General features: G+C 33.2%; 1 protein-coding gene across 5 annotated transcripts in view; it reads left to right on the top strand.

Annotated features, from left to right (window-relative positions):
- Positions 1-21,963, top strand: part of PTPN4 (protein tyrosine phosphatase non-receptor type 4) — a 145,196-nt gene extending 123,233 nt beyond the window's left edge. For all 5 annotated transcript variants that reach the window (XM_072960831.1, XM_072960830.1, XM_072960829.1 and 2 more), the window contains 9 exons: positions 1,456-1,612; positions 4,806-4,972; positions 5,787-5,877; positions 5,962-6,023; positions 9,402-9,548; positions 11,101-11,229; positions 13,277-13,425; positions 14,702-14,837; positions 21,500-21,963. In XM_072960831.1, the coding sequence (XP_072816932.1) occupies positions 1,456-1,612; positions 4,806-4,972; positions 5,787-5,877; positions 5,962-6,023; positions 9,402-9,548; positions 11,101-11,229; positions 13,277-13,425; positions 14,702-14,837; positions 21,500-21,586 (1,125 nt within the window). In that variant the 3' untranslated portion in view covers positions 21,587-21,963. The remainder of the gene's footprint in view (positions 1-1,455; positions 1,613-4,805; positions 4,973-5,786; positions 5,878-5,961; positions 6,024-9,401; positions 9,549-11,100; positions 11,230-13,276; positions 13,426-14,701; positions 14,838-21,499) is intronic.
- The last annotated feature ends 5,796 nt before the right edge of the window (positions 21,964-27,759 follow it).

Genomic DNA, 27,759 nt, shown 5'->3' with positions numbered 1-27,759 from the left:
GAATTTGAATTTTCCAGATTTTAATGCTTCACACTGAATTATCTCATTTTCTAAATTTCACAACTCTATAAAATGATTAGAACAGATACCGGTTCAATTTTCAGAATTTCAGGTGTCTAAGATCACAATTTCAAAAGCAAAAGAGGAAGAACTTGGTTCCTAGACCAGTTCTTTTTCCACTAATGACAATACCTTGGATTTTGCTGTCTTTGTATTTATAATAAATTTAGTTGTGCTTTCATTTTTTAAGCCTTCACCACAGCCCTTTTTTGTAAGGGCCAACCCCATCATTTCCTTTGCATTCTGACCCATCATCCTTCAAACTTTTCTCCCATAGGTTCTCACTGCTGTGTTTCTGGAACGTGCTGTCCGTATTTCTGTGTATCTCTTTTACCTTATTTACTTGTTTGTTTTCGCAATAAAATACAGGCAGTCCTCACATTGCACAGTAGTGCGGGGCTGTAAAAATAGCTATGCAAGCTGAACCCGTGCAAAGCCAGCTTGATAGTTAGTGGGGAGAATTGTTTCCATGACCTTTAAAATTTTTATCAAAACATTAAAATTTCTTATGCTTTCTTTTATAAATATGTAAATATATAAGGAAATGAAAAATCAGTAAAACTAACATTGATTTAGTATCCTATAATTCAAAATGCTAGAAGCATTGAGAATTTAGTGTTTTATTTCTTTGTGAAAACTTATCACAGGTAATTTCTGAACAGTGCTTGTCTCCTTCTTGTCTTATAACTTAAAAATTTGAATTTCACTTCCAGCACTGTCCCTTTTTGTTTCTTTGCTGCATTTTTAACTTTTCTGGCCAATCCCCTCTTTAGATTATCCATTTTCACTGGATGAAAGTGACTGGACTTGCCACTGGGAGACAAGGGAGCAATAGTACATGCTTTGCTGTCTCTAAATAAACTGTAACAGATGCACCATGACAGATCAGCAGTAGACTTTGAAAGAACTGATGTGGTTGGTCACTGATCATGATGCGTATTTATTGTCTATGTAGTGATTTTCAGACTGATGGGCTAGCAACAAATTTTTTACATTATGTAATTATTCACAATTAATATGTTGTGGTAGCTGAAATTTGAACCATGTTGTTAGGAGACTGGTGTTATTTAACTGAACTGTGGTAACTGAAATTTGTGAGCATCTGCAGAGTGCAAAGCAAGGACTGGCTTTATCTATGCCCCTTGAGATCATTAGTCTTTCTGTATGTCTATATAATAGGACATCGGGGGAAAGTTGTCAGTGAAGAAGAAAAAGATAATGTCTTCATGGAAAAGCAAGATTTCTACTTCTATTTTTTTAATGGGTGAATGAATGGATAGATACTTTTCTATATGCAGTTTTAGTTCTGCTGTACAATCTATATAGATGAATTTCTGTGCCTTACTTCCAGAGAGCCATGTGCACATGTGAAACCTTATTTACATTAAATTGCAGGCTGACCTCTGTGTCCCTCGATTAAATGAAGGGGACCAAGTTGTACTGATCAATGGTCGGGACATTACAGAACATACCCATGATCAGGTTGTCCTGTTTATTAAAGCTAGCTGTGAGAGACATTCTGGGGAACTCGTACTTCTAGTTCGACCTAATGGTAAGTACTCTATGTAACACTAGATATTTTTCATAACTCATTAATATTTATTACTAGACAACGCAGCCAGAGTGGGCTTTTTAAAACATATGTCATGTCAGTTTCTTGTTTAAAGCATAGCATACTGGCTTCCATATATACTTGGAGTATATAAAAATTCTTGGCTGCCTTGCCTACCACTCAGCCTTCCTCACTCTCCTGTCATTTGTGCTGGCTTTCTTGATGTTCTTTCTGCCTAAAATACTCGTCTTAATTTTTGTATGACTTATAACTTCATTCAGGTCCCTGCTCAGACGTCATCCTCAGAAAGCTCACTCCTGACTTCTATAGCTAAAATGGCCTCCCTCTCCCCCAGCTGCTCCAGAAGTAGTAGCAGGCACTCAGTGTACACTTTCTGAATGAATGAGTAAAGTCTGAATTCTGTTCCACTTTTGGAAAACTCTATAACGAACTATAGTTAAGTTTCCACTTAGAACCTCAAGAATATCCTTACAACATGGAGCACTCAGTGGTTCCTGAAGCAGTTCATTCCCCCTTTGGGTAGCTTGAGTTATTAATTGACCTAAAAATCCATCTTCCTTCAATTCTATTCCCAAATCTATCACTTTGTGCTGTGCAGAATAAATTTAATGCAGAATAAGTTCAATCTCTCACCAGTTTTTAGAAGGGATTTACCAGAAACTGTCTCCTTTGTCTAATTCAGCAATCCTGGATCCTTCAGCTAGTGTTCATCCTGGCATTGTTCCAAGTTCCCTCAACACTCTACCATTCTTCTCTGAGAAGAAATTGTTATATGCCCATACCTCCTAGCATTAGACATATTCTTCTAGTTTTGTTCTGAACAATTTACTGTTAAGCAAAGTTAGCCACGAGAGTAATTATTGGTTAATGCCGTGTTGCCAGTTGTTGATGGTATACCATAGGGAGGAAAAATGTAATTAGAACTCTACCTATTCCCCCCACACACCCATTTTGCCTCTTGGGTACAAACAGATATTTTCATTTTATCTTCTCTACAGGCATACCTTAGAGATTTTGCAGGTTCCCTTCCAGGCTGCCACAATAAAACGAATACCACAATAAAGCGAGTCACATGAATTTTTTTGGTTTCCCAGTTCATCTAAAAGTTATGTTTATACTATTCTGTAGTCTATTAAGTGTGCAATAAATAGCATTATGTCTAAAAAAAGATGTAGATACTTTAATTTAAAAAGTTTATTGTCAAAGAATGCTAACCATCATCTAAGCCTTCAGTGAGTCATCTTTTGCAATAGTAATATCAAAGATCATTGATCATGGATCACCATAACAAAATAATAATGAGAAAGAACTATTACAAGGATTATCAAAATATGGCACAGAGACACAAAGTGAGCAGATCCTGTTGGAAAAATGGTATCAGTAGACTTGCTCAATTCAAGGTTACCATAAACCTTCAATTTGTGAAAAACACTGTATCTGAGAAACACAGTAAAATGAGGTATGCTTATGCTTTGTGCTTTTAAGCATTCATGATCTAGAATTGGCTTTCTAGGAAAAAAAAAGACTTCAATAGACCATTCTATTTTAACTTTTAAAGGAATGCATTCATTTAGATCTGATAGTTAGGTGATTCATTTTTAGGCATTTTTCTGTCACATAAAGCAACTTAAATTTCATACTAAGAATAATCTGTCAATTGGGTTTTTCTGTTTTCCTATAATAATAATAGCTAATAGTTATTAAATGTTTTCCATACACATGATCTCTTTTATATATTCTCATTTAATCTGTATAGCCATCCAATGAGATAGACGAAGTAGACCCACTCTATAATTGAAGACATGTAGGCACCGAGACATTCAGTTATCTGCTCACAAATTCATGACTAGTACAGAGGCAGAATATGAACAAAAGTCTATATAATGGAAAAAGCATGGCCTTTTTGCAATTTCAATCACCCCATTCATACTTCAAATTATGAGAGGAACCCACCTAGGGCCTACTTTTTTAGCAAAAGATCTTTCTAATATTGTTTTATCACCAAAATCTGGATCAGGACCTGTATTCACTTTCAGTGTGGGTCTGTCATGTCCATTTTCTTAAAATGATGTATAATCATAATTTAAAGTTACGTTTGCCAAAAATAGCAGAAAAACAAAGAGCTTGTTTTTCCTGGTCTTTTCCTCTTTAAATTTTATTTCTTCTTAGACAAAATGCATTTACACCTTTTTGTCTTTTCATTCTTCTTAATCTATTCTTCTGTAAAGTGCATACATATCTGAGCAAGAATGAAGCCTCTTAAATAAGGACAAAAGCTTGAATCCATCCTTTAGGGGGCTCTACTCTGCTTCAGCTTTGCCCTTCCCCATGGGGGTCAGGATTTTGCAGGACCAAGGGGGCATGCCAGGCCATCACCTGTGACCTCCCCTTCCTTTCTAGACCACTTTTTTCAACCCTCAGTTCTCTGACCAAGTAACTCTGATCCCATTTCCTGGGCCTGTATAGCCATTTTTCCCAGATTCATTCTCCTAAGGGTTGATGAGAGGTATAGGCCAACAGGGTAACTCAGAGGAAGCAATTTCCAGAGGGGTGTAGAACAAGCTTACAGATGGCCTGGGATGTTCATGGGTAAGTTTATAGGCCCCCATGTTAAAGAGTGGAACTATGGGTGGGAAAAGAAGTAAGGTGGGCTACTGGCCACAGCCTGGGGTCTGGCTCTCCTCATACTACCATGGCCATGAATTCTGGCCTAGAATTCTCATTTGAAATCTGTCCCCCCGCGTTGTTTTGTAGATATGTCAAGGAAAGAGAATAGAACATGTTTTGTTTATCATACTTCAATTTACTTGTAATTTTTCATGTCTAGACATAGTACCGGTATATAGGCCTCTATTTGTACTCTTGCCCTTAGTCCCACAGATTAAGGGCAAATCTGTTCAGAGCTGCTTTTTGGCAGCTTCTCTTTTTCTTAATGTCTCTTTAAGTTACATTTTCAGCAGCATGCACAAGAACCTTTCTTTCCCCAAAGGTACTTCTTCAACTCCACAACCACTCTCAGACCATAAACGGTGGCCCCAGACTCAGATCTGATGAATTATGAATAAATGAATTATTTTTCCCAACATGAAATTAAATAATATCTGATAAATTCCTTTTGCTAATTCATTGTTTCCTTGAGGCTCTTTTGGTTTTGGTTTTTGTTTTTTTTTAGCTGTATATGATGTAGTGGAAGAAAAGCTAGAAAATGAGCCAGACTTCCAGTACATTCCTGAGAAAGCCCCACTAGATAGTGTCCACCAGGATGACCATTCCCTGCGAGAGTCAATGATCCAGCTAGCTGAGGGGCTAATCACTGGAACAGTACTGACACAGTTTGATGTAAGTAACATTGTATGGAAAAGATGTTTGCTCATATTTTCTGATTAATTTCATGGCTTCTTAACTGCATAATCTACTATAATCTGTAAACTATATCAGCTATAATTTGTAAACTAAAATGTTATTCTGAGAAATATTTGGCATAAAAAAGAGTTCTAAAATGCAAAGTTTTAAAAATTGCTTCCAAAATACTAGCCATGGTTTCATAACTAGATGTCTGTTTACGAGAGAGGGATAAGGAGATTTTATAGGTATGTCATCAAACTACATTTTTTCTGTAATTAAATAACTGTTGGAGATGAAGATAAACTACTATAGACTTAAAAATCTCGAGTGAAAGAAAATAATTTTTGTGCCTTGTCATATTTAATCCTTCTCTAAGTTTTGTCAGTGTAGTTAACCATCATTAAATATTTGTTGCTCTGAAGCATATGTTATAGATAAGTGACCGAAAAATATTTGTGACTATCAAATATTTAGGGTATATCCATGTTACTTTTAAACATCTCTATAAACTAAATAAAAGCTAGATGTTTTTTGCAGATTTACTATTCAAAATGTCAGATAATTTTGCTGCAAGCAAAATTGTTTTTATTTGTTTAACCATTTTTCAAAATATATATAATTCATGTCAGAAATTGTGCAGAATTTAGCTTTGCAAATCTGGTTCAGTACTCTGCTAACCTAAGGCACATCATTGTATAGAGGAGGTATTCTAAGGAAAAAACCTGTTTCTTGATAGTATAGAAACAAGTCTGAAAAACAAAACAAACTCTTGATGGCTTTCTGGACTCGTCTTGTACTTTTTTTTTAGCAACTATATCGGAAAAAACCTGGAATGACAATGTCTTGTGCCAAATTACCTCAGAACATTTCCAAAAATAGATACAGAGATATTTCGCCTTGTAAGTATCTACCCTCTCTGTATGTTAAGCTTAATCTTTTTAACATATCTTTATTAAAACATTCTTTCTTTTAAATTTTTTCAGATGATGCTACACGGGTGATTTTAAAGGGTGATGAAGACTATATCAATGCAAATTATATAAATGTAAGTTGTTTTTAAATTATGCCTTTGTCATTCGGAATAAGAGGCTGCTATAAACTTTGAGATTTATTCCTTTTTGTTTAAAAACCTCTAAGAGAATTCTAAAACTTCCAGGTATTGAAAAATTTATAAAATTACTACTTAAAGAAATACTTTTGGTACTGTTATGTTAATATACACATAAATCACTGGAATAGAGTAGTCCAGAAATAGACTGCAGTAAATACTAGAATTTTGTTTATGGCACAGATAGTCTTTTAAATCATTGACAGTGAGACAGACTATTTGAGGAGTGGTTTAGGTCAACTATCTAGAATATATCATTATAAGAAGGTGTTTCCCCCCTTCTGGGGGAAAAGAAGGATTATTGCTTACTTTTTTTTTCACTTCATAATACAGAAAATTTAAAATATATAAAAATAGAGGAAAAGGTGAAATGAGACTTCATATATAACATCACTCAGCTTCAACAATTGTGAGTTCATGGCCAGCTTTGTTTCACCTATACCCCTACCCATGCCCCCACACGTGCAGATTGTTTTCAAACAGATCCATACATCATGCTATCTATAAATACTTCACTCTTGATGTCAGCATATATTCTAGACATATCAAAATATTAATGTGAAAAATAGAATCATGAAAAAACTTGGAGGAAATATGGGAGAATTATTTAAAGTCTCAGAGAAGAGGTTTTTCTAACTTGAGAAACATCTAAGCTATAAAGAAAAGATTGATGAGTTCGGCAGTATAAAAATTTTAATTTTGGAGATGCTTAGAAGGTGCTAAAATCAAATGACAAACCGAATTTTTAAAAATACTACAAAGGACTTATTTTTTCAATATACGAAGAGCTCTATAAGTGAATAAGAAAAATAAATACAGTGCAGTGAAAATAATGAAGGATATGCAAAGACAATTCATAGAAAAAGGAAAGCAAATGACATTTTTTGAAAAGTTTATGGCCATTTTCAAGCCTGTACAAAAGTGAGAGAATAGTATGAAGAGCTTCCCTTCAGAAACCTGTTGCCCAGCTGTAAATGGGTAGTCTTGTTTCATCTAAACACTACCCCTGAATTATTTTTTTAAGCTTAAATATATCTCTTTGTTTGGTTATAGATAGTCAGTTCTTGTTAATGGCAACAATTACAGTCTATAAAGTCTTCATGAACACAGAATTAGCAAATACTGAATCATCGCTCCAAGGGGAAATGGAGGGTTATCTCACCTGAGCCTCTAACTGCATCATTTTGTCAGCTGATCAATACATAACCTTGTTTCTGTTTTAAGGAACTTACTTAATACACACAGCCAACAGCACTATAATTCATGCCTGAAGGAAGCTTATCTAACATTATGTATAATGCATAAGGCACATCACGGCCTTCTTGCACTTCAAAATACTAGATAGCACGACCCTTGGGGACAGTTTTAAACAGTGAAATCCCCAATAACAAGCCCCCAAAATAAAAAAACATGGTCCTAAATAGACCGGAAAAACACTTGTTTACAGTATTAGAGGAGAAACAAGAAAGCAGAAAGGCATCTTGGGCACATTTCTAGCTAATACTGTATGTCGGGTGACTCAAAATTTTTCAAGTCTTTGGACATGTCTGCAGATAACCACAAACACCCTGAAGTGTCTTGGGGTTACAAGTAAATCTTAGCAAGTAGGCAAATTTGCAAAATACAGAATACATGAATAATGAGGATCTACTGTTTTAGTATACACCTCTGATAAGGACTTTTTTTTTACACTTAGAAAAATAACAGTAACAAACAGCTAAATGAATATGCTCAACTTAATTCACAAAAGGTACAAATCAAAACTGCAAGGAGTACCAGTTTTCACCTATTGGATTGAAATATCAAAAAGCTTGATAATACTGTATACAAGTCTATATCCTTTAGCTGAAGTCTTGGGTCAAATATACTTTGAGATTCAGAATTTTTTGGATTTTTGAAAGGTTAATCAGTGCATGTAACATATTCATAATAAGTAATGTCCCCAGCAGGCTATGGGACATTAGGCTGTAATCAACATACTGGTACTCAGTAGCAAGCAAACTATGGATATCCCCACAAAGTGGAACTGAGAGACTATAAATAGTCTTATTTCTGGTCAGATATTGCTGTTGAATGAGTCCAGATTAGGTTAGGTGTACCAAAAACAAAAAAGTCAGTCTTACACTTCAAACTGAGAGTTTCAGAGTGTGGATAAAGATGAATATATTAAGGAATTTAGTGAGAAACAAGCATTCCTCATACATTTTTGGTGGAAGTATAATGGAGAGTAATTTGGTCCTATCTATTAAACTTTTAAAAGCACATACACTTTGATCCAGCATTCTCATTTCTTCCTCTTGCCCATACAAATATATTTCTTCTTGTGTGCAAAAATGTTAAGATTTACAGAAGTATTCAGTGTAGCATTGCTTGTGGTAGCAGATAGGTTAGCAGCAACTTAAATGTTATATACATTATAGTATATTTATACAGGAGCCATTAAAAAGAATGAAATTTTATGTACTAATCTGACATGATCTCAAAGATAAAGTGGATAAAAGAAACACGATGCAAAACATTATATGCTGCCATTTATATTTTACAGAAAATAAGGAAGATAGTTTTGCATGTACATTTGTGTGTTGTATATGGAATATCTCTGAAAGGATGTATTAGAAACTAGAAAAAGATTGCCCTCCTGGGCATAAACTGAAGGCTGGGATGGGAAGGAGACTTCTTTCCTCACCCTTTGGTGAGGAAAATCCTTCCAATTGCCATGTGCTTATGAAACCTTTTTTTTTTTTTTTCAGTTCAGTCTTAAAAATATTATAGGATGATGACTCATCTTCCTCCAAAACTCAGTCTTACTTTCTGAAAATAATGAATTTAAAATATTTTTCTAACATCCTTCATGTTTTATATATATGATATATATAATTATGTATATATCACATTCTATATGTACACACATACATAATGTGAAAATCTAAACTAAAGCAAATGGCAGAATTTTTGCTCCTCACAAATTTTACTAATGTGCTGTTTAGAGACAAATAACTTTTATTTCTGTAACAAGTTTCTGCCTCTAAAACAGGATTCTCTGTAGAGCTGCTCTTAAAACCATAAGAGTGCTTTGGACAATGTTTAAATTCCTGTTTCCACTAATTGAAAGATAAACATGTATAACTACTAGATGTTGCCAAGAAATTTCTTCCACAAATAAAACAAATTGTTGATAAATGTTTCTTTTATTGACTTTGTAATTTATTGACATTGGTTGTATTTAGTTATCATTTACTAGATGATTTTTATATGATTAATCATAGTAAAAAGTAATAATGCAAAAGATTTTGTTTTGTGTCCTTTTCTTTTTAGATGGAAATTCCTTCTTCTAGAATTATAAATCAGTACATTGCTTGTCAAGGGCCATTACCACACACTTGTACAGATTTTTGGCAGATGACTTGGGAACAAGGCTCCTCCATGGTTGTAATGTTAACCACACAAGTTGAACGTGGCAGAGTAAGTCATACTTGAATCTTACACATTGCTTGGACTTTTTAAAATTACGTTGCATATAGAGCTATAACTTTTAAACTTCCTTTCTTACGGCATCATGATTAAAATCATCATGGTTAAGTGCTTAACTGTGACTAACACATAATAAATATGTTACAATGTGATATAACTGTTAGCCATTATTATTGTTACTGTTTAAATGGATTAATGTATACTTTTTGATGAGAGATTTTTATCTAGACTATGTAAAGAACTCATACAACTTAACAATAAAATAACAAATACCACATTTAAAAATGGCAAAAGTATCTGAATACATGATTCTCCAAAGAAGATATTCAGATGGCCAATAAGGTTGTGAAAAGACGCTCTGCATCTTTAGTCATCAGGGAAACGCAAATCAAAGCCACTATGCAGTACTACTTCATATCTAGTAGGATGGCTAAAATAAAGATGACAGATAGTAACAAATGTTGGTGGTGCTGTGGAGAAAATGGAACCCTCCTATACTGCTGGCGGATTTGTAAAATGGTGCGGCCACTTTGGAAAACAGTCTGTCAGTTCCTGAAAAAGTTAGACATAGAGTTACTGTAATCAGCAATTTCACTCCGAGGTATACCTAGGAGAATTAAAAACATAATGTCCACAGAAAAACTTGTACACAAACGTTTATAGCAGCATTATTTTTAATAGCCAAAAAGTGGAAACAACCTGGATGTACCAGATAAAATGTAGTATATTCATACAGTAGATTATTTTTTGGTAATAAAAAGGTATGAAAAAATGATACATGCTACCACATGGATGAACCTTGAAAACATTTTGCTACATGAACAAAGTCAGTAACCAAAGACTATGTGTTTTATGATTCCATTATATGTAATGTCCAAAATAGACAAATCCACAGGGGACAGAAAGTAGATTAGTGTTGCCTAGGTCTGGAGTGGAGGAAGCAAGGTGGCATAGAGGAATACACAGTGATTACTAACGGGTATGGGGTTTCTTTTGGGAGTGATAGAAATGTTCTAAATGTGATTATGGTAATAGTTACACAGCTCTATGATTATACTAAAAGCAATTGAATAGTGTACTCTAAATGTGTAAATTGGATAGTATGTGAACTATATGTCAGTAAAACTTTTTTTAAAAATCCTAATTATGAAAATAAATGGGATTGCATTTGGCATTTTAATTGAAAATTCTTTCTCATTGTTAACTTAAATCTAAGAAATATCAAAATTAGTACACCATTTTGCCACCTGGTAATAATTACTTCAGGCAAGAATTAATCATGAATGGTAAAACATTGGGTGGAAGGTTGTTAGAAACAGGATATTTGTAGTCTCAAAATCTATGCAAACAGATTATTACTACAAAGGAAAAAATGACAAGGAAAAAACAATGTTAACTAGTTGGCAGATCTAGATTAAGGAGTATATGAGAGTTTATGAAATTATTCTAACTTTTCTGTAAGTTTGAAAGATCTTAAAAATTAAAACATTAAAAAAATTGGAGAACCTAAGTTTTGTATGTTTCTAAAATCTATTGATATCAGGTTAAGTGTCACCAATATTGGCCAGAACCCACAGGAAGTTCATCCTATGGATGCTACCAAGTCACCTGCCACTCAGAAGAAGGAAACACTGCATATATCTTCAGGAAGATGACACTATTTAACCAGGAGGTAGGAAGACAGGATATCTATTTATTAGAACTGTTATGTTCAAGGTAAAGTCTTTGAAAGATAAAAATGTTTTTAGTCTGAGTCCTGGTCACTAGAAGAAATTAAAAATTGCTGAACTATTTGCTTTATTGGGGTTCTTTGGAATCTTATGAAGTATGTTCTCCTACTATAATAAATTTATTTCTAATTTCCAAGGTAAATATGAATGATCAGTGAAAAAATAATCTAGTAAATAGTACTTATTACTCAATACTTTTCCTATTCATAAAAATTATACCAAGGTTGTTGGTTATAAAGATTTAAGTAATATCGGTGAAGTATTGGAGTACATTTGTAGGAACTGAAAGAACAATTGAAAGCTATCAAATTATTACCCTGTTTTAAAAGAGTAGAGGAGAGCAATTTTACAGTCTCCTCAGTATTAAGAAGGAAAAGATCGTAGCCAGGACCCTCTGGCATCAGACAGATCATAACTTTCTAATTTTTAGTTTTTCTTACTGCTAACTGAGTCACTCCACTTGACATCCAAATCCAGAGTCAGAAATGGAAACTGTTTAATAAATGATGGCTCAGTAACCCAATTGGAAGATGTGTGTGGAGAGCAGCATGCTGCCAGTCTTGTCAGGCTGCTAGAGACAGTGCACCCTACTTTCAATGCTTACACCAGCTACCTTTGATTTTGAAGGGGACTAAAAGAAGAAAGAAGCAATTGCTAGGGAAGAGCAAACAGCCCATGCTATGAAGGCCCAGGCCTGTCCCATCAATAGTTATGCCTTTGGAAATGAGAGCTTATCTCCCCTGGCCCCACTCACACACTGCCCGTACCACACCTCCTCCCCGAGTGTGATCAGAGAAGTCCAGCAAGACAGGGCCTTAGACCAAAAAAGGAAGGAGCTAGAAGTTGTGCTGATATATATTAAAGGAATTTGACACTAAATAAAGCTAAAGTTACAAGAAATAAAAAATTGAAGTTTCAAAATCTTATGGGTTAGAGATATTATCAGAATTCATTTTGGGTTCAGGGACATGTACTGTATAGCTTATGGTCTAATGTAACAAGTCAAGGCAATAAGCTATTTCCTCATTTCCTAAATAGATATGAAAGATAAGTTACACATGGTTACATAAAATGATGTGTATACCTTCATCCAAGTCCCTGTATTATCCTCCACCTATAGATTATCCATGGAAGTTTTTTGCTACCATAAATACATATGTACGTGGGTGAATGAATGGACAGACAGACAGACAGATGCTACCCCAAAACTTAATAAAATATACTTTTATATTACCCATTCTTATACATTTTTGGTACCATTAAATTCTTTTGTTAGGAATAATAGTCAAAGGTAGTTTGTATTAGATACCTTCAATTCATCTGAAAAATTAGTTATCAAATTAAACTGAAATGTCTTTGGGAATTCTTTCTTGATTACCTTTTACTTTCATGGTCTTTTCTGGAAGCTCCCTTTAGTGTAAAGTATAATAACCAGATTTCATAGTGTTGAATGATTATAGCTACTAATTGTTGAGTATATGATTCCAAACAGCAGATTGGGTGATTTACAGGTCCTCTCACTGAATCCTTATGACATAAGACTGTCCCTTTGAGGTGTAAATGTTATTTTGTTTTTCAGTTGAAGAAAGTGAAGCTCTAAAAGTTATTGTCTTAACTGGCAAAGTTGAGATTTGAACCCAGATGCTTATAGGTACCCAGATGTATAAAGTATATTCAGTAACCTTACTTTCTCCATTATATGAGCCCTTGGCTCCCCAAAAATAATTAAGTCAAGATTTGAAAATTGACTTATAAGAAGAGTAATAATCCAAGTGACTAATACTTAAATGGTTACAACTGTTCTATAAAATGGTTTCTTTCCTTTTCCCTGAACTGTTGGGTTTTATTGAGTTTATGTATTACTTTTGGGAGCGGGTAATGAGAGTAGTTTCTTCTGCTTTTCTTCTAAAATTAAAATGACAGGAATATTTATTTATATTTTAAGAATTATTTCTAAATCAAGATGCATAATTTTTCATTTACACTTAGAAAAATGAGAGTCGTCAACTCACTCAGATCCAGTATATAGCCTGGCCTGACCATGGAGTCCCTGATGATTCGAGCGACTTTCTGGATTTTGTTTGTCATGTACGAAATAAGAGGGCTGGCAAAGAAGAACCTATTGTTGTTCATTGCAGGTATTTTACTTTCTGTCTTTTATGATTGAGTAACTGACTAGCTATGTCATTTTTAAAGGGGAATATTTTGTTCTTAGGTTGATATTGTCACTACAATAATCAGAGAGAACTCAAAGCTATGCTCTGAAGGTAGAAGGCAAAGGGTATGTTTTAAGATATGATTGGCAGAAACTTTATCGTAAGAAGTAAAATTAATGCTTACTGCACTGATTCTTAGAAACTTGTCTTTTTCATAAACACCTCTGAAATTTGATTGTATCTTAAACTTAATTGTATCTTAGATTTGATGAAATACAGTATTGTAGGAATTAGGCTGCAGCCTAAGTTTTGGAATTCCCCCTACCAGCAGGGTCCTCCTTCCTAGCCTATGGCCCCTCTTACGACTTATGGTGAGTATCTCACTTCTCTTGAGATGGCCCTGCCCAGCAAATACTGTCACAGAATGTGCTGCTTCCACGAGCCCCAGGTGAACAGTAGCAGACGACCCTCCCTTCCTTTCAGACTCAGGCCCCCGTCTGCCCTCGACAGACCAAATACAATGACTCGAGCCTTACTGCCATCAACCCAGAGATTAAGAGCCTGAAATTTTCTCCTTATCCTGGCCACCTCTGTTAATAAGTGATTTATTTAGAGGATGTATTAAGGTATCTCTTTATCCTTAAACTTCCCAGCACTTTTCAGGAGCAAACTTTCAAATCATCAAAACAGATTGTAGACCAAATACTTGAGAGGCAAAATGGCAGGAATGGTGTACATATTTGGCCATTTCATGTCCTTAGTCCCCAGTAGCTTCTATATCCACATTCACAGAGAATACTTCAAAATGTTGTTCCTAACTAACTCATTAATGGGTTTAATCAAAATTAAATTTGGTTTTAAAAATGATTTTTTGAGCATGTTTAATAGTTATCTTTTATACATTTGTTAATGATTTATTATTGTAGTTCTCTTATTTTGGCTTTAAAGGGAGTTACTCCAGTAAGCTTCTATACCTTGTTCAGATTTTAAAAACTGAAATATAGTTCTTTTAAAGCAGTATTTTTACAACTAACAGTGAAGGAGGGGGTGGGTGCAAACCATTTAACTTGTATTAAGTGTGAACTTTTTTGGTTTTCAAAATAGTTTCTAGTTGGCTTACTACTTTTGTTAATATGAAACATTAAAATCAAATTGTTCTTCTACTATATTATGATTCAGTACTTTAATGTTCTGCACAAAGTGCACAAGATATTTAACAGAATAGTATCAGTAAGCCCCATATTTTTGTCTTTTTTAGTGCTGGGATTGGGAGAACCGGGGTTCTTATTACTATGGAAACAGCCATGTGTCTCATTGAATGCAATCAACCAGTTTATCCACTAGATATTGTAAGAACAATGAGAGATCAACGAGCCATGATGATCCAAACACCTGTAAGTACAAGTGTGTATTCTCAACATGATTATTTTTATCAGTGAATATTCCAAACCATATTTATCTCTTTGTAATTTCCTGCCAGAAGCTAAAAACCCTAGTGCAGGAGCCAAACCTGGTCCACTGCTTATTTTTATAAATAAAGTTTTATTGGAAGCAATCATGCTCATTTATTTATATATTGTCTATGGTTGGTTTCACATTACAAAGCAGAGTTGAGAAGTTGCAAAAAAGCACCATGTGATAGTAAAACCTAAAATATATACCATCTGGTCTTTTACAGAAAATGTTTGTCAGCAGCACCCTAGCATGTTAATTTTTGACTGTCGATAAACAGGTGCAGAAGACGAACTTGCCCTGTGTTACTTAGTCAAATGGAATGCTGAGAACGATAGCATTCCTAAACTGGAGATTCTTGATAGACCTGCTTTCAGTAAGGCAGCTATGGTGAAATTGCCTTTCTTTTTTACATAAGAACTTAAATTGCAACAACAAAAATCATGGAAATTAAGCTACTAACTTACTGACTCTGAATTATTTTCTAAAAATCAAAAGAGGAATTATGGAATTTTAGAGTTAATGTTAAGATTATTTTTTATATGGAGCCATTGTGAAATGTTAGCATTAAGGTTACTGAAGTGAATTGATCTATGTGATTTAAAAAGTGCCTGTCATTTTTTTAGTTTTTAATTGTAGAACATTTCAAACGTACACAAAAACAGGCAATATAATACAACAAATACTATGCTGAGTACTCAGACCCAACATTTGCCATAGTGTTTCCTTTATACTGCCACCTACTCTTTTCATATTTGAAACAAATCTTAGATATCAAATCATTTTGCCTATAAATATTTTAGTGTGTATCTCTAAAAGATAAGGAGTGTTTTTCCTTCTAAACAAAACCACAATACCATTATCACACCAAATTATAATTAACAGTACTAACCTAATACTAACAATAGCGAATATTCAAATTTCCAGTTGTCTCATATAAATCATGTCTTTAAATTTTAGAGAAGCTTCATTAAAATATAATCCACATACCATAAAAGTTACCCTTTTTCAAAGTGAACAGTTCATTGGTTTTTAGTATATCACAGAGCTTTGCAACCATCATTGCTATCTAATTTTAGGACATTTTCATCACCCAAAAAAAGGCACTCTGTACCCATTTTCCTTCACACCTTCCCCAGCCTTCCCCCAGCCCTGCCCTAGGCAACCAACTGTCAGTCTACTTTTCTATCTCTATACATTTTTGCCTGTTCTCGACCTTTCATATAAATGGAATCATACAATTTGGTCTTTTGAAATTGGTTTCCTTAAATTAGCACAATATTAAAAGGTTTATACATTTTGTGGAATATATCAGTACTTTTTTCCTTCAATAATATTTCACTGAATAGATATATCATATATTCAAATGTTGATGGGCATTTAGATTGTTTCCACATTTTGACTGTTATGAATAGTGATGCCATAAACATTTGTGTATATGTTTTTGTGTGAAAACGTTTTTATTTCTCTTGGGTGTATACTCAGGAGTGGAATTCCTGGGTCGTACGGTAACTCTGTCTAACCTTTTGAGGATCCCCCAGACTGTTTTCCAAAGCAGCTACAGTAATTCCCCTGGCAGTGTAGGGGGGTTCCATTTTCTCCACATCATTGTTATCACTTATTATTACCTATCTTTATTGTAGCCATGCTATTGAATACAAAGTGGCCTTGTGGTTTTGATTTGCATTTCTGTAATAACTTATGATATCAAGCATCATTTCATGTGGCCATTTATTTGTATATCTTCTTTGGAGAACTGTCCAAATCTTTTGTCCATTTTTCAATTTGGTTTTTTGTCATTTTATTGTTGAATTGTAAGAGTTCTTTATATTTTCTAAATACAAGTCTCTTATAGATCTATAGTTTACAAATGTTTTATGCTGTTTGTTCACTTTCTTGATTAAGTCATTTGAAACACAAAAGTTACTTTGATCAAGTCCAGTTGTGTGTGTTTGTTTTTAATCACACATACTTTTGGTTAGCTAAGAACTCATTACCTAACTTAAGATCACAAAGATATACTCCTCTGTTTTCTTTCAAGAGTTTTATAGTTTAGCTCTCACACTGAAGTGTCTGATCCATTTTGAGTTAATATTTGCACATGGTTTGAGGTAGGGTTCTAACTTTGTTCTTCTGCATATGGATATACAGTTGTCCCAACCCCATTTGTTAAAAGGACTATTCTTTCCCCATGAATGGTCTCTGGGTCCCTTGTCGAATATCAGTTGACCACAAATGTAAGGGTTTATTTCTGGACTTTCAGTTGTATTCCATTGATTTGTATGTCTGGTCTTACGTTAATACTCACTGTTTTGATTACTCTAGATTTGTAATATCTGCATTACTCTGTGCATCTGCCAACTCTGTTCTTTTTCAAAACTGTTTTCACAATTCTGGGTCCCTTGCATTTCCATATGAATTTTAGAATCAGTTTGTCCTCTCTGCAAAAAAAGCACAATAGGAATTGTATTAAATCTGTAGATCATTCTGGGGATTATTGCCATCTTAATGATATTCCATCTTCCAAAGCATTAATACAAAATGTCTTCCCATTTATTTATGTCTTCATTAATTTCTTTCAACAGTGTTTTGTAGTTTTCAGTGTGCAAGTCAGGTACTTGTTTTGTTAAATTTATTCTTAAGTTTTTTAGTCTTTTTGGTCCTATTCTAAGTGAACTTATTTTCTTAATTTCATTTTTGGACTATTCATTGCTTGGGCATAGAAATAAAACTGATTTTGCATATTAATCATGTATCCTGCAACTTTGCTGAAATCATTTATTAACTCTAACTTTTTTTGTATGTGTGAAAGTAAATTCCTTAGGATTCTTTTTATACAAGATTATGTTATTTGCAAATAGAGATAGTTTACTTATTTCTTTCCAATATAGATGCCTTGGTTTTCTTTTCCTTTTTGTCTTATCTCATCTTATCTTATATTATTTCTTCTCTTCATCTGCCCAAGTATCCTGGCTAGAACCTCCAGCACAGTGTTAAATAGAAGTGCTAAAACCAACCATCCTTGTCTTGTTCCTGATCTTAGGGGTACAGTTTTCTGTTTTTCACCACTAAGTATCATATTAGCCATGGATTTTTCATTAACACCTGTTTATCAAGTTGAGAACATTTTCTCTGTTACTAGTTTGTTGAGGATTTTCATCATGAAAGGGTGTTCAATTTTGTCAAATGCTTTTTCTGTATCTGTTGAGATAATCATGTGGTTTGTGTCTTTTAATGTAATGCGCTAGATTGATTTTTGGATGTTAAACTAACCTTTCATTCCTGAGATAAATCTTACTTAGACATGGTGTGTAATTCTTTTTATACATTCCTTGACTTGATTTGCTAGTATTTTCTTGAGGTTTTGTATCTATATCCATCCATACATACATAATAGATTTTTTACTTTTTTTTTTTACATTTTTTATTGATTCATAATCATTTTACAGTGTTGTGTCAAATTCCAGTGTTAAGCACAATTTTTCAGTCATTCATGGATTTTTTACTTTTAATTGTAGGAAAATACACAATATAAAATTGACCATCTTAACTATTTTTAAATATACAATCCAGTAGTGTTAAGTATATTCACCTTATTGTAAAACCAGTCTCTAGAACTTTTTCGTCTTGCAAAACTAAAACTCTATACCCATTTAACAACAACTGTCCATTTTTTTCTCTCTTAACCCCTGGCACCCACCATTCTACTTTCTGTTTCTATAAATTTGACTACTGTAGATACATCTTATAAGTGGAATCATACAGTTTTTGTCTTTTGTGACTAGCTTATTTCACTTAGCATAATATCCTCAAGGTTCATCCATATTGTAGCGTGTGTCAGAATTCCCTTTCTTTTTAAGGCTGAAAAATATTTAATTGTGTGTATAACCACATTTTGCTTATCCTTTCATTTGTTGATGGACATTTGGGTTGTTTTCACCTTTCAATTTATTGCTAAATAATGGTACTATGAACCTGGATGTATAAATATCTCTTTTAGACACTGCTTTCAATCTTCTTGGGTACATACCCAGAAGTCAAATTGCTGGATCATTTCATATATCATGAGTTTTGGTTTTGGTTCCTACAGCTTGTGTAAAGTCAGGATTCAGATATGGTCCGCACATTTGGAGTGATTTATATGTCTCCTAAATCTCCTTTAATCTGTGTCTTCTTCATACATCTTTCTTCTTTTTTCTTGCCATTTACTTGATAAATAAACAAGGTTGTTTGTGTTGCATATTTTCTCATAGTCTGGATTTTGCTGATTGCATTCCCAAGATGGTGTTCTTTATATTTCTCAGAAGTGGTAAATGGGTCTGTAGGCTTTAGCAGCTCAGGTGGTAATTATGTTCTTCCTTCAAGAGGTACATGATGTCTGTGCTTTCCTTTTTGTGATGTTAGCAGCCTTGAGTGATCAATGTCTTCATTATTAATTCATTGGGCTTGCAAAATGATAATATTCTATCATTCTTTTTTTTTTTATTAGTTGTAATACTTCTTTAAAGAGAAACCTCTCATCTGCTATTTGGTTAACCAATGGTACAATCTGTACAAGCAAGACAAGATAAACGCTTGATGCTTTCTGTTTAGTTACGAGTTTTCAATATAATGAGTTGGTTCATTGCTCTCTCTCAGTGGTGAACATTTACTTTTGTTTGTTTTGGTATTACTTTTGAAATCATGGATTTAAACATATGTGATGTGTTTCAACCCATTGTAATTATTTTTCTTTTTTTCAAAACTATTTTATTGTTGTATAGATTTATAATGTTTCAGGTATACAGCAAAGTGATCCAGTTTTATATATATATATATATATATATTTCTTTTTTGGATTATTTTCCATTATAGTTTATTACAAGATATTGAATATAGTTCCCTGTGCTATACAGTAGGTCCAGTTATTTTTCTTAGTGATGCCTAAAACTGTTCCATTTTTGGTCATGGGAGTCTATTCAGCCTAGCTCCTGAGGCTAGTAACTTTGATAGCTTCCTTGCTATCTGTAAAGATATTCAGACGCCACCTTGTACATTTCCTGCCCCAGACTCAGAATCAATAATTTCTCCAAAAGGCCCTGGTTCTTTTTATTGGGAAATTATTTAGGGACCACCTTCTAAGCACTAGGGGTTTTTATTGCTGTTGGGTAAATGTTAGTAATTGTCTCTGGAAATCTTCAATTGCCAGAGACAGGAAAACAAGCTTATCATGAGTTAATATTGGTGCTTCCAATACAGATTCAGACCACAGTGTTTTTACTTACAATTTTCTTTTTTTTTTTCCTTTTACTTCTTTTTTCTTATTTTTTTCTTTTTCTTTTTTCTTTTATCGAGGGGGAAAGTAATTAGGTTTACTTACTTATTTTTTTAGAGAAGGTACTGGGAATAGAACCCAGGAATTTGTGTATGCTAAGCATGAGCTCTACCACTTGAGCTATATCCCACCCCATCCCCATTGCCATTTTCTACTTACGTCTTCATCTCTTTTCTTCTTTAATGTGAATGGTGGTTCTCTACAATACCAGAAATGAAAGAGTTAGAATATCACAAGTACGCTTTTGTTTTATTCCATATTACCCAGTAACAGTCTCAGAATAATGAAACAAACAACTACAACTACCAACAGTATAGTTACCAAAAAGAATTTTCAATTTTTCTGCAGTTCTTTTTGCTTTGGGATAGATAATCTACAAGAGACATATAGCAAATTACTGTTTCAGGGTCCTTAGAAATAGCTCCTCTCTATGTGGTTGTGCCATCAACTAGATACATTGATTTGTCTCATGTTATTTTCAATTTATAGAGACTTTTAAAATTAATGTTTTAATTATGGGATATCTTTACATGGTTCCAAATTAAAATCTATAAAAGAAGGAAGTACATTCAATGAAGTCTAGTCTCTGTCCCTGTCCTACACCCTATTCACTCCTTTTCTTTATAGGAAGTCTTTTTTTTTTTTAATGATTTATTCTTCCCTCCCTTTTTTCTTAACATATATATTAAGATAGATTCATATTTGTATCCTCCCCCTGCTTTCTTTTATAAAGATAATGTATTCTATGCACTTTTCTCTACCTTGCCTTTTTCACTTAATGAAATATCCTGGATTCATTGTATAGTAGTCTGTAGACTTTTTTCCTTTTTACCCAAAATAGATAGGATTCCACTGTGAGGATGTACCAGATTAGATTACTTACCTAGTACCTTACTGATGACAATTTGAATTGTTTCTACTTTGTTGTTATTACAAATAATGCAGCAGTGAATAGCTTCAGTTATGAGTAAATGTTTTCAGTTTCTTTTTCTAGTTTATATATTGGATAGATTCCTAGAAGTGAGATTGCTGGGTCAATATGAAAACTATTGTAATTTTGTTGGATGCTACCAAACTTCCATCCATAGGGACTGCAGTGTTTTACATTCCTCATAGCAATGGATGAGTGAGTTTTGCCAACAAGATATTTTGTCACACTTTTATTTTTTGCCAGTCTTTTGGTGAAAAGTGGTATTTCTTGTATAAACAAGCCAAGTGAGATGTTTGTTATTTTTTTGCTTGTGTTTTAGTTTTTCTGATCAATTCTGCTTTTTATTTTTTATTTTTCAGAGTCAATACAGATTTGTATGTGAAGCTATTTTGAAAGTTTATGAAGAAGGATTTGTTAAACCTTTAACGACATCAACAAATAAATAAGAAAACAAAGATCTGGGATATGTGTTGGAAAACTGCTTTCCGTTCACTGTGCCATAATACTGCTTGCAGGAAATGGCATCTGAACAAAAAATTGAAGAACTAACAAAAACTGAAAACTTCAGCACTGTTGCACTTTATGTTATAAAAAAAAGTCACTCTCAAAGTCAATAGTTCATGTGTTTGAAGACTATTTCATGCTTTGCTCCGAACAAATAGTGAATAACTGAGTATGTTCAGGGTAATTTATGAAATCTTGTGGTGGTGCCATGCAGTCCCCTTTGGTAGAATTGCCACAAACAAGGGTCAGAATTATCATCTCTGTTATACAACCTGTAGCTTACAAGCAAAAGGAAGTAAACATCAGGAGTCAGCTCTGATGTTTTCCAGTGATTCATGTACTTACTATACTGATTACCAGATTTTATTTTTTAAATTTTAGCAATATCATTCTCAATATTAGCCAATACACTGCCTATGGATGCAGCACATCTTTCCCTACACTCCCCCTGTAGAGACCTGCTGTTCATAAGAAGAAAGATGGAATTTGCTTTTCCCAGGAAATGCTGCACATTGTCCATTTACCAGCATCTTATAGAAGGTATAAATATGAATCTACAAATTTTCTTGAATTTAGTAATGTAACTTATATTTATCATAAGGTTGGCTTATTCCAAATCATGTGATTTCACATACTTGATGTAAAGGAATGCATGCATTGTGTCTTAACCCCTTAAGTGCCTTGAGACATCTTTGTATGTCTAATGAAAGGCACTCATTTGACCCCACTAGGAGGTATGTATGTATATTGTACATTTACAGTTTTATGCAGTTTAAATCAGTTCACATTTTTAAAAATAGCTTCTTGTATGGAGAGTTATACAGTCAAAGGAGGGTAAAGAAATTCTATTTCTTACTCAATTCCTGTATTTTGCCACAAGAAGCCAAGATGATTTGTGTTCTACTGAGTGAGCGCTCTGCTGCTATGGAATTATTCGAAATCTGCACATTCCTTTCCTGAGGGACAAGGGTTACAGTTTAGCAGCTCAAGTTAAAAGATGCTTTATTCTGCAAATTTCATATTTATTTTATCCCTAACTTTAGAAATGGCATCTAATATACACATTAAAGTTAAACCTACTGATACTCTAAGCTAAAGATAGAGCAGGTAATTGTGATTTATTTCAGTCACTAACTAAATTATTACTCTTCAGCATTCATTTCAGTTCATATCAGGCTTTGTTCACGATGGTCTGTTGGCTGGGATACTACATACAAGGAATGAAAACTTACTGAATTATTTCTAAATGTGATCCCTCAATAACTGAAATGAGGGTTTTCTTGTCATTTAGTGTACAAATAAATTTCTCCAGTTTATATATACTTATTAAGTTATAAGCATGTTAATATGGAGAGTTGATTGTCCAGCCTGATGGGGATCTGATTCCCTTTAAGGATGTGTATATTTTCCTCTTCAGGTTTTTTTTATTTTTAAGTCTACAGAGAGATAGAAGTTTAAAATTGCCCAGTTTTAATATAAGTGGAAATTTTCTCAGCTATTGAAATGTTTTATTACACAATTATTTTATATAGATTATGGTTAAAATAGATTCATTTACTAGTGGTTTCTGAATATTTCTGTATAGTCTTGATAAAATTTAGAGTTGAGTGGTAGATATTTTGGAATGTCATTTAGTATGAGGGGAAAGATGTACATTTTAAAATCCTAAGTATACTCTAAATGATGTTATTTCAAATATTCAAAATCCATAATTGTAAATTTTAGGAAGTTAAGTCCTAAACATTAATAGCCAAGATACCAAATAAATTATTGTATTAAAATATTTTACCTTTTTTTTAAGAGAAAAGTAAGCATAACCTTTATGTCTCAAAGAGAAATTCTCTTACCTATTTCTGGATTTCACAGTCAAGACAGTATAAAATAGAAAATAACTACATACAGTCTCATTTGAACATTCCATTCTCTACCAAAAGATAAATGTAATTTAGGCTGCTATATGACATCATGGTAAGTTGAAAAGTGAAAAAGTAAAATGTTGGGGGTCTACATAATTAATACTGTTTTGGCAGTAGTTTTTCACCTGAATTAAATAGAAAACCTATCCTAACTATATGGATAGAATCTGACAACCGTAGATTAAAAATGTTACAGTTGTATAGATATAAATAGATAAATGTCATAGTTGGCATGTTCTTTTATTTAGGGCTTTGTTTATATTTCTGAGATTAACTCAGTAATTTGTTGGCAATGAGCACTGCTGCCTTTCTTAAATCGTTAATGCCAGTCTTTAAATGATAATATGTTACAAGATTAAAATTACATTTAAATTTCTCATATGTGAATTTTTCATCTGGGAGCGACCGTCTGTTAGTATTTTTATGTACAGAAAAGATCCTTTTTAAAAGACATACTTATTAGGATCTTAACTTTAAAATAAATGATCCTTCACAACTTCTAAAAGTTAATGTGCTAGTATGGTTCTCTGTTCACCTAACAGATAAAACTTTACCCATTATGCCTGAGAATTTTTTAATCTGTTTATCAATCTAAATAGGGTTCTAGGAATAATCCCAGCTTTCATACACCAAGAAGTTCTAGATTCCATTCATATCAATGTAATATTGTGTGGCCAAATTTATTGTATCTCTCCCCTCTACTCTCCCCCTCCAGCAACTAATCTCCCCTTCCCTCCCTCACCCCACCCCCGGCCTCCACACACACACTCAAAAAATCAGTGCTAACTGTTGTTCTCACAAGTGGAAACAGATATTGATAAATCAAGGAGCTTTTGTAAATGCTAAGAAATGTTTGTGAAAACCTTTCCTCTTTGATTTAAGATGATTTTACTATGTTCATCTCAGATGTTTTATTGAGTATCTATCTGATTTATATCAGCACTGTGTACATAAGATGAGGAATATTTTGGAATAGACTACATTCACAAGAAGAAGTATTTGTTAAATCAATGCTTCCATTCAAACTAGAAGAAGAGTAAGTAGCATAAGAAAAAATTTCCTTTGGTAGCACAAGTAGGAGGGGAAAAAAGGATTGATCATTCTGATTAAGAGTAAAGAGAAAATTTATATACAAAAACTGATTTCAAGTGTACAAAAGTATGTTAAGCCATGTAGACATTTGCTTGAAGGTTTCAAGTGCTAATATATACACATAGAGATGCTTTTGTGTGATTATATATTTCTGTGTTTCACAAAGGCTAATGCTAACAAACAGGGGTGAAGGATTATTTTAACTATAGAACTGTTTATAATCTGTTGGCAGATCTAATCAAGTATTTAAGCAAAAGTATCCTCTCTCCATTAGAAGCACTACAACTTGACAGCTGAAAGAAACTTGAAAGATTTTATCCAATCTCACCTTCTATATAGGCAATGTATGAATCATAAATCCTTGTGAATTTTAGTCTATTTCAGTTCAAGAATTATACTCAGGCAGTGTTTTTACTTAATAACTATGATGACCTTAGAAGATGTCAGTTAATTTAGAAGATAAGTTGGCTTTAAAAGGAGTCCTATTTAGGACCCTGACTCAGTTTGCTAGTCGTGGTTCCCTGAGAAACAATAGCTTTTGTAAAGTATTTAGGCTGATACACATGCAATATGAAAACATCCTGAAATGCAAATTAGAAGACTAATTTTTAAAAGCAATTAAACATAGAACTAAGATTTACAACGTATGTCCACTTATTACATAATTTATGTTCATAATGTGAACATGGAGTAGAATTAAAGCATTACTTATTCTATAATCTTCTCAGGAAGGGAGAAGGAAACAAGAATTTTTAACTATTCTATTTAATATCTGTGTTTTGAATATTTAAAGATATTCTGATGGTAAGGTTGCCAAAGTAGTTTTGAATTCATAAAAATTATTTATGCCACAATAATGTGGGATATGTTTACATCTCTTTTATTTTGCATTTAAGTCACTTACATTAAGGTCAATATTTGTTGGAACATACATCTCTTAATAGAATGACAAGACAAAGATAAATTATGCCACAGCTTGCTTTTATGTAAACTTCCATCCACAAAGTAACTACTTTATATTAACATTGCTTACTTCGCACATTTGCTTCAGCTCTCCAACTGCAGTTTCTGCAACCATTTTTTTCTGGTGTTTCCTCCAAGGAAAATACCTATGTTTCTAAAACCCACTGAATTAATTTTATAAAATATTAAAATTACTGATCTGCTGGCAAAGATTAAGTGGTGTCTCAGCATGATCAAACATAATTTGTATCAATGTTTTATAAAATTCTTAAGAAAATTATATAGATACAAAGGAATTTACATAATAACAAAACTTGAGGGCTAACTGCTAATAGATTATTTTAGCAATTTTATAAAAAAGCCCCTGAAATTAATCCCTAAATTGTGTTTTTTTGTGTTCAACTTACTTCACAGTGTTTGCAACTATTTTCAACACAGTATTTTATTATACACAGACTTCACTTCCTCAGTAGCAATTACTACAGTAAGCCTTTCAATGTTATCAAAACCAAGTGCTATTTCAGCCAGATATTAGACATTTTATTTTTATAATCTTTGTGAAGTTATTTTGAGTAGACACCAAATAGTTACTTCTGTTTCTGCATCTAAATTTGCTGCTACTTATTTGTATGTTTTTCTACTGCAGTTTACTGTTGATTTCTAAAGTTTCGTAGTTATTGTTACTTTTATTATAGTAATCCAAGCTATATGGGCAGCCACCCAGAAGTAGGGGTGCAGTCCATCAACGTTCACTTGACATGGTTCAATGCATAACTAAGTAAACCTTTTTTTTTTAATTTACAAAGTGAAAGGTATTAGAATTGTTGCAAGTTAAAGACTACAATTTTGGGAGGAAGTTCTAATGTTTAACTTCCTGTAACCTTTTAGAATTTCTAATATAAGAGTGAAATGTTTGAAAGCCTTGTTATGCTCATAGAAGTTTCAGTTAAACACTGTAGAATTTTCCTACCTATTGTTGTATAAATGATATAGAAAATATTTTTCTATGGACAAAGGATTGAAACTGTAAACTTCTGTTGCTTCATTGTTTAAAAATGAAAAAAATGATATTTGTATGTCTTTCATGCTGTAAAGAAATGAATGTATCTTTCAAATGTTATTAGAATTAAGACTTGATTCTAAGGATATTCTTTAAGAAAAAAGTTAGCAAGAGATTGAAAAAGAGTGTTTTCCACTTCAGTATATAAAATGCAGTTTTAGAAGAAAAATGTAATTTTCTTTATAAACAAGAGCAGTCATTATTGAAGCATATTTGAATATAATGTACCTTCTCCATTTTGTTTTGTGTTAGCTCTAGAATAGAAATTTTCCCCAAAATGTGTACATAACAATTTCTAAGTGTAAAATAATTGAATTCTAGACTTCTGGAGTGTGGAGGGGGTATGTGTGTTAGGGTAAGCATTTTGCCGCATGTGTTTACCATGACTTTGTCACTGTGTCAGCCACAAATGAGGACACCATTCTGAGAGCATGAATGAAGCCAGAAAGTCGCGTCTAAGATTCACCCTCGTAAATATGTGCAGAGGCCCTGATAAATAAATAATTTGCTTTTTATTCTCAGTATCTTGGACAGATAAGACCAGTGAGCCCAACTCTGACTTGTAGCAGTGGTGTCTTATATGTTTAAGGGTTTATTAATTCAGCTGAACAAAAAACAAAAAAGCCCTACATTTCAAACCAACAGACGTGATTCATTTGTTCAACAATTTCTTTAAAAATGATTACTATTTATCATTCATTAAGCTTGACTCTGTGGGATCTTCATTATTTTACTCTTGTTTCCATCCCTCCAACTTATAAAAAATCATTAATTTTTCTTTACAGTAGAGTCTTTGTGAAATAACGTGATATTTTCCTTCATTAACTTTTGTTACACTGTTAAAGGCTTAGTATCAGGCCCCCTCAACCCTGGCAATTTCCAAAATTTAGCGAATATTACTTCTGATAATCGTAACTAAAATATCACATGACTATATGAAATTATCACCATGAAGCCATCAAGGAGACTCAGCCCTACTAACAAATCTTAGACCAAAATAGGTGCTGATTTGAGGTTTCTCTAAATCCACTCACTGTAGTCACACTTGACTCCATTTTACCTTTTATTAAAAGAAGCTTTTTAG

The sequence above is a fragment of the Vicugna pacos genome, chromosome 5, assembly GCF_048564905.1.
Source record: "Vicugna pacos chromosome 5, VicPac4, whole genome shotgun sequence".
Lineage (NCBI taxonomy): Eukaryota > Metazoa > Chordata > Mammalia > Artiodactyla > Camelidae > Vicugna > Vicugna pacos.
The sequence above is the reverse complement of the archived record's forward strand: the minus strand, read 5'-3'. Positions and strand labels throughout refer to the sequence as shown.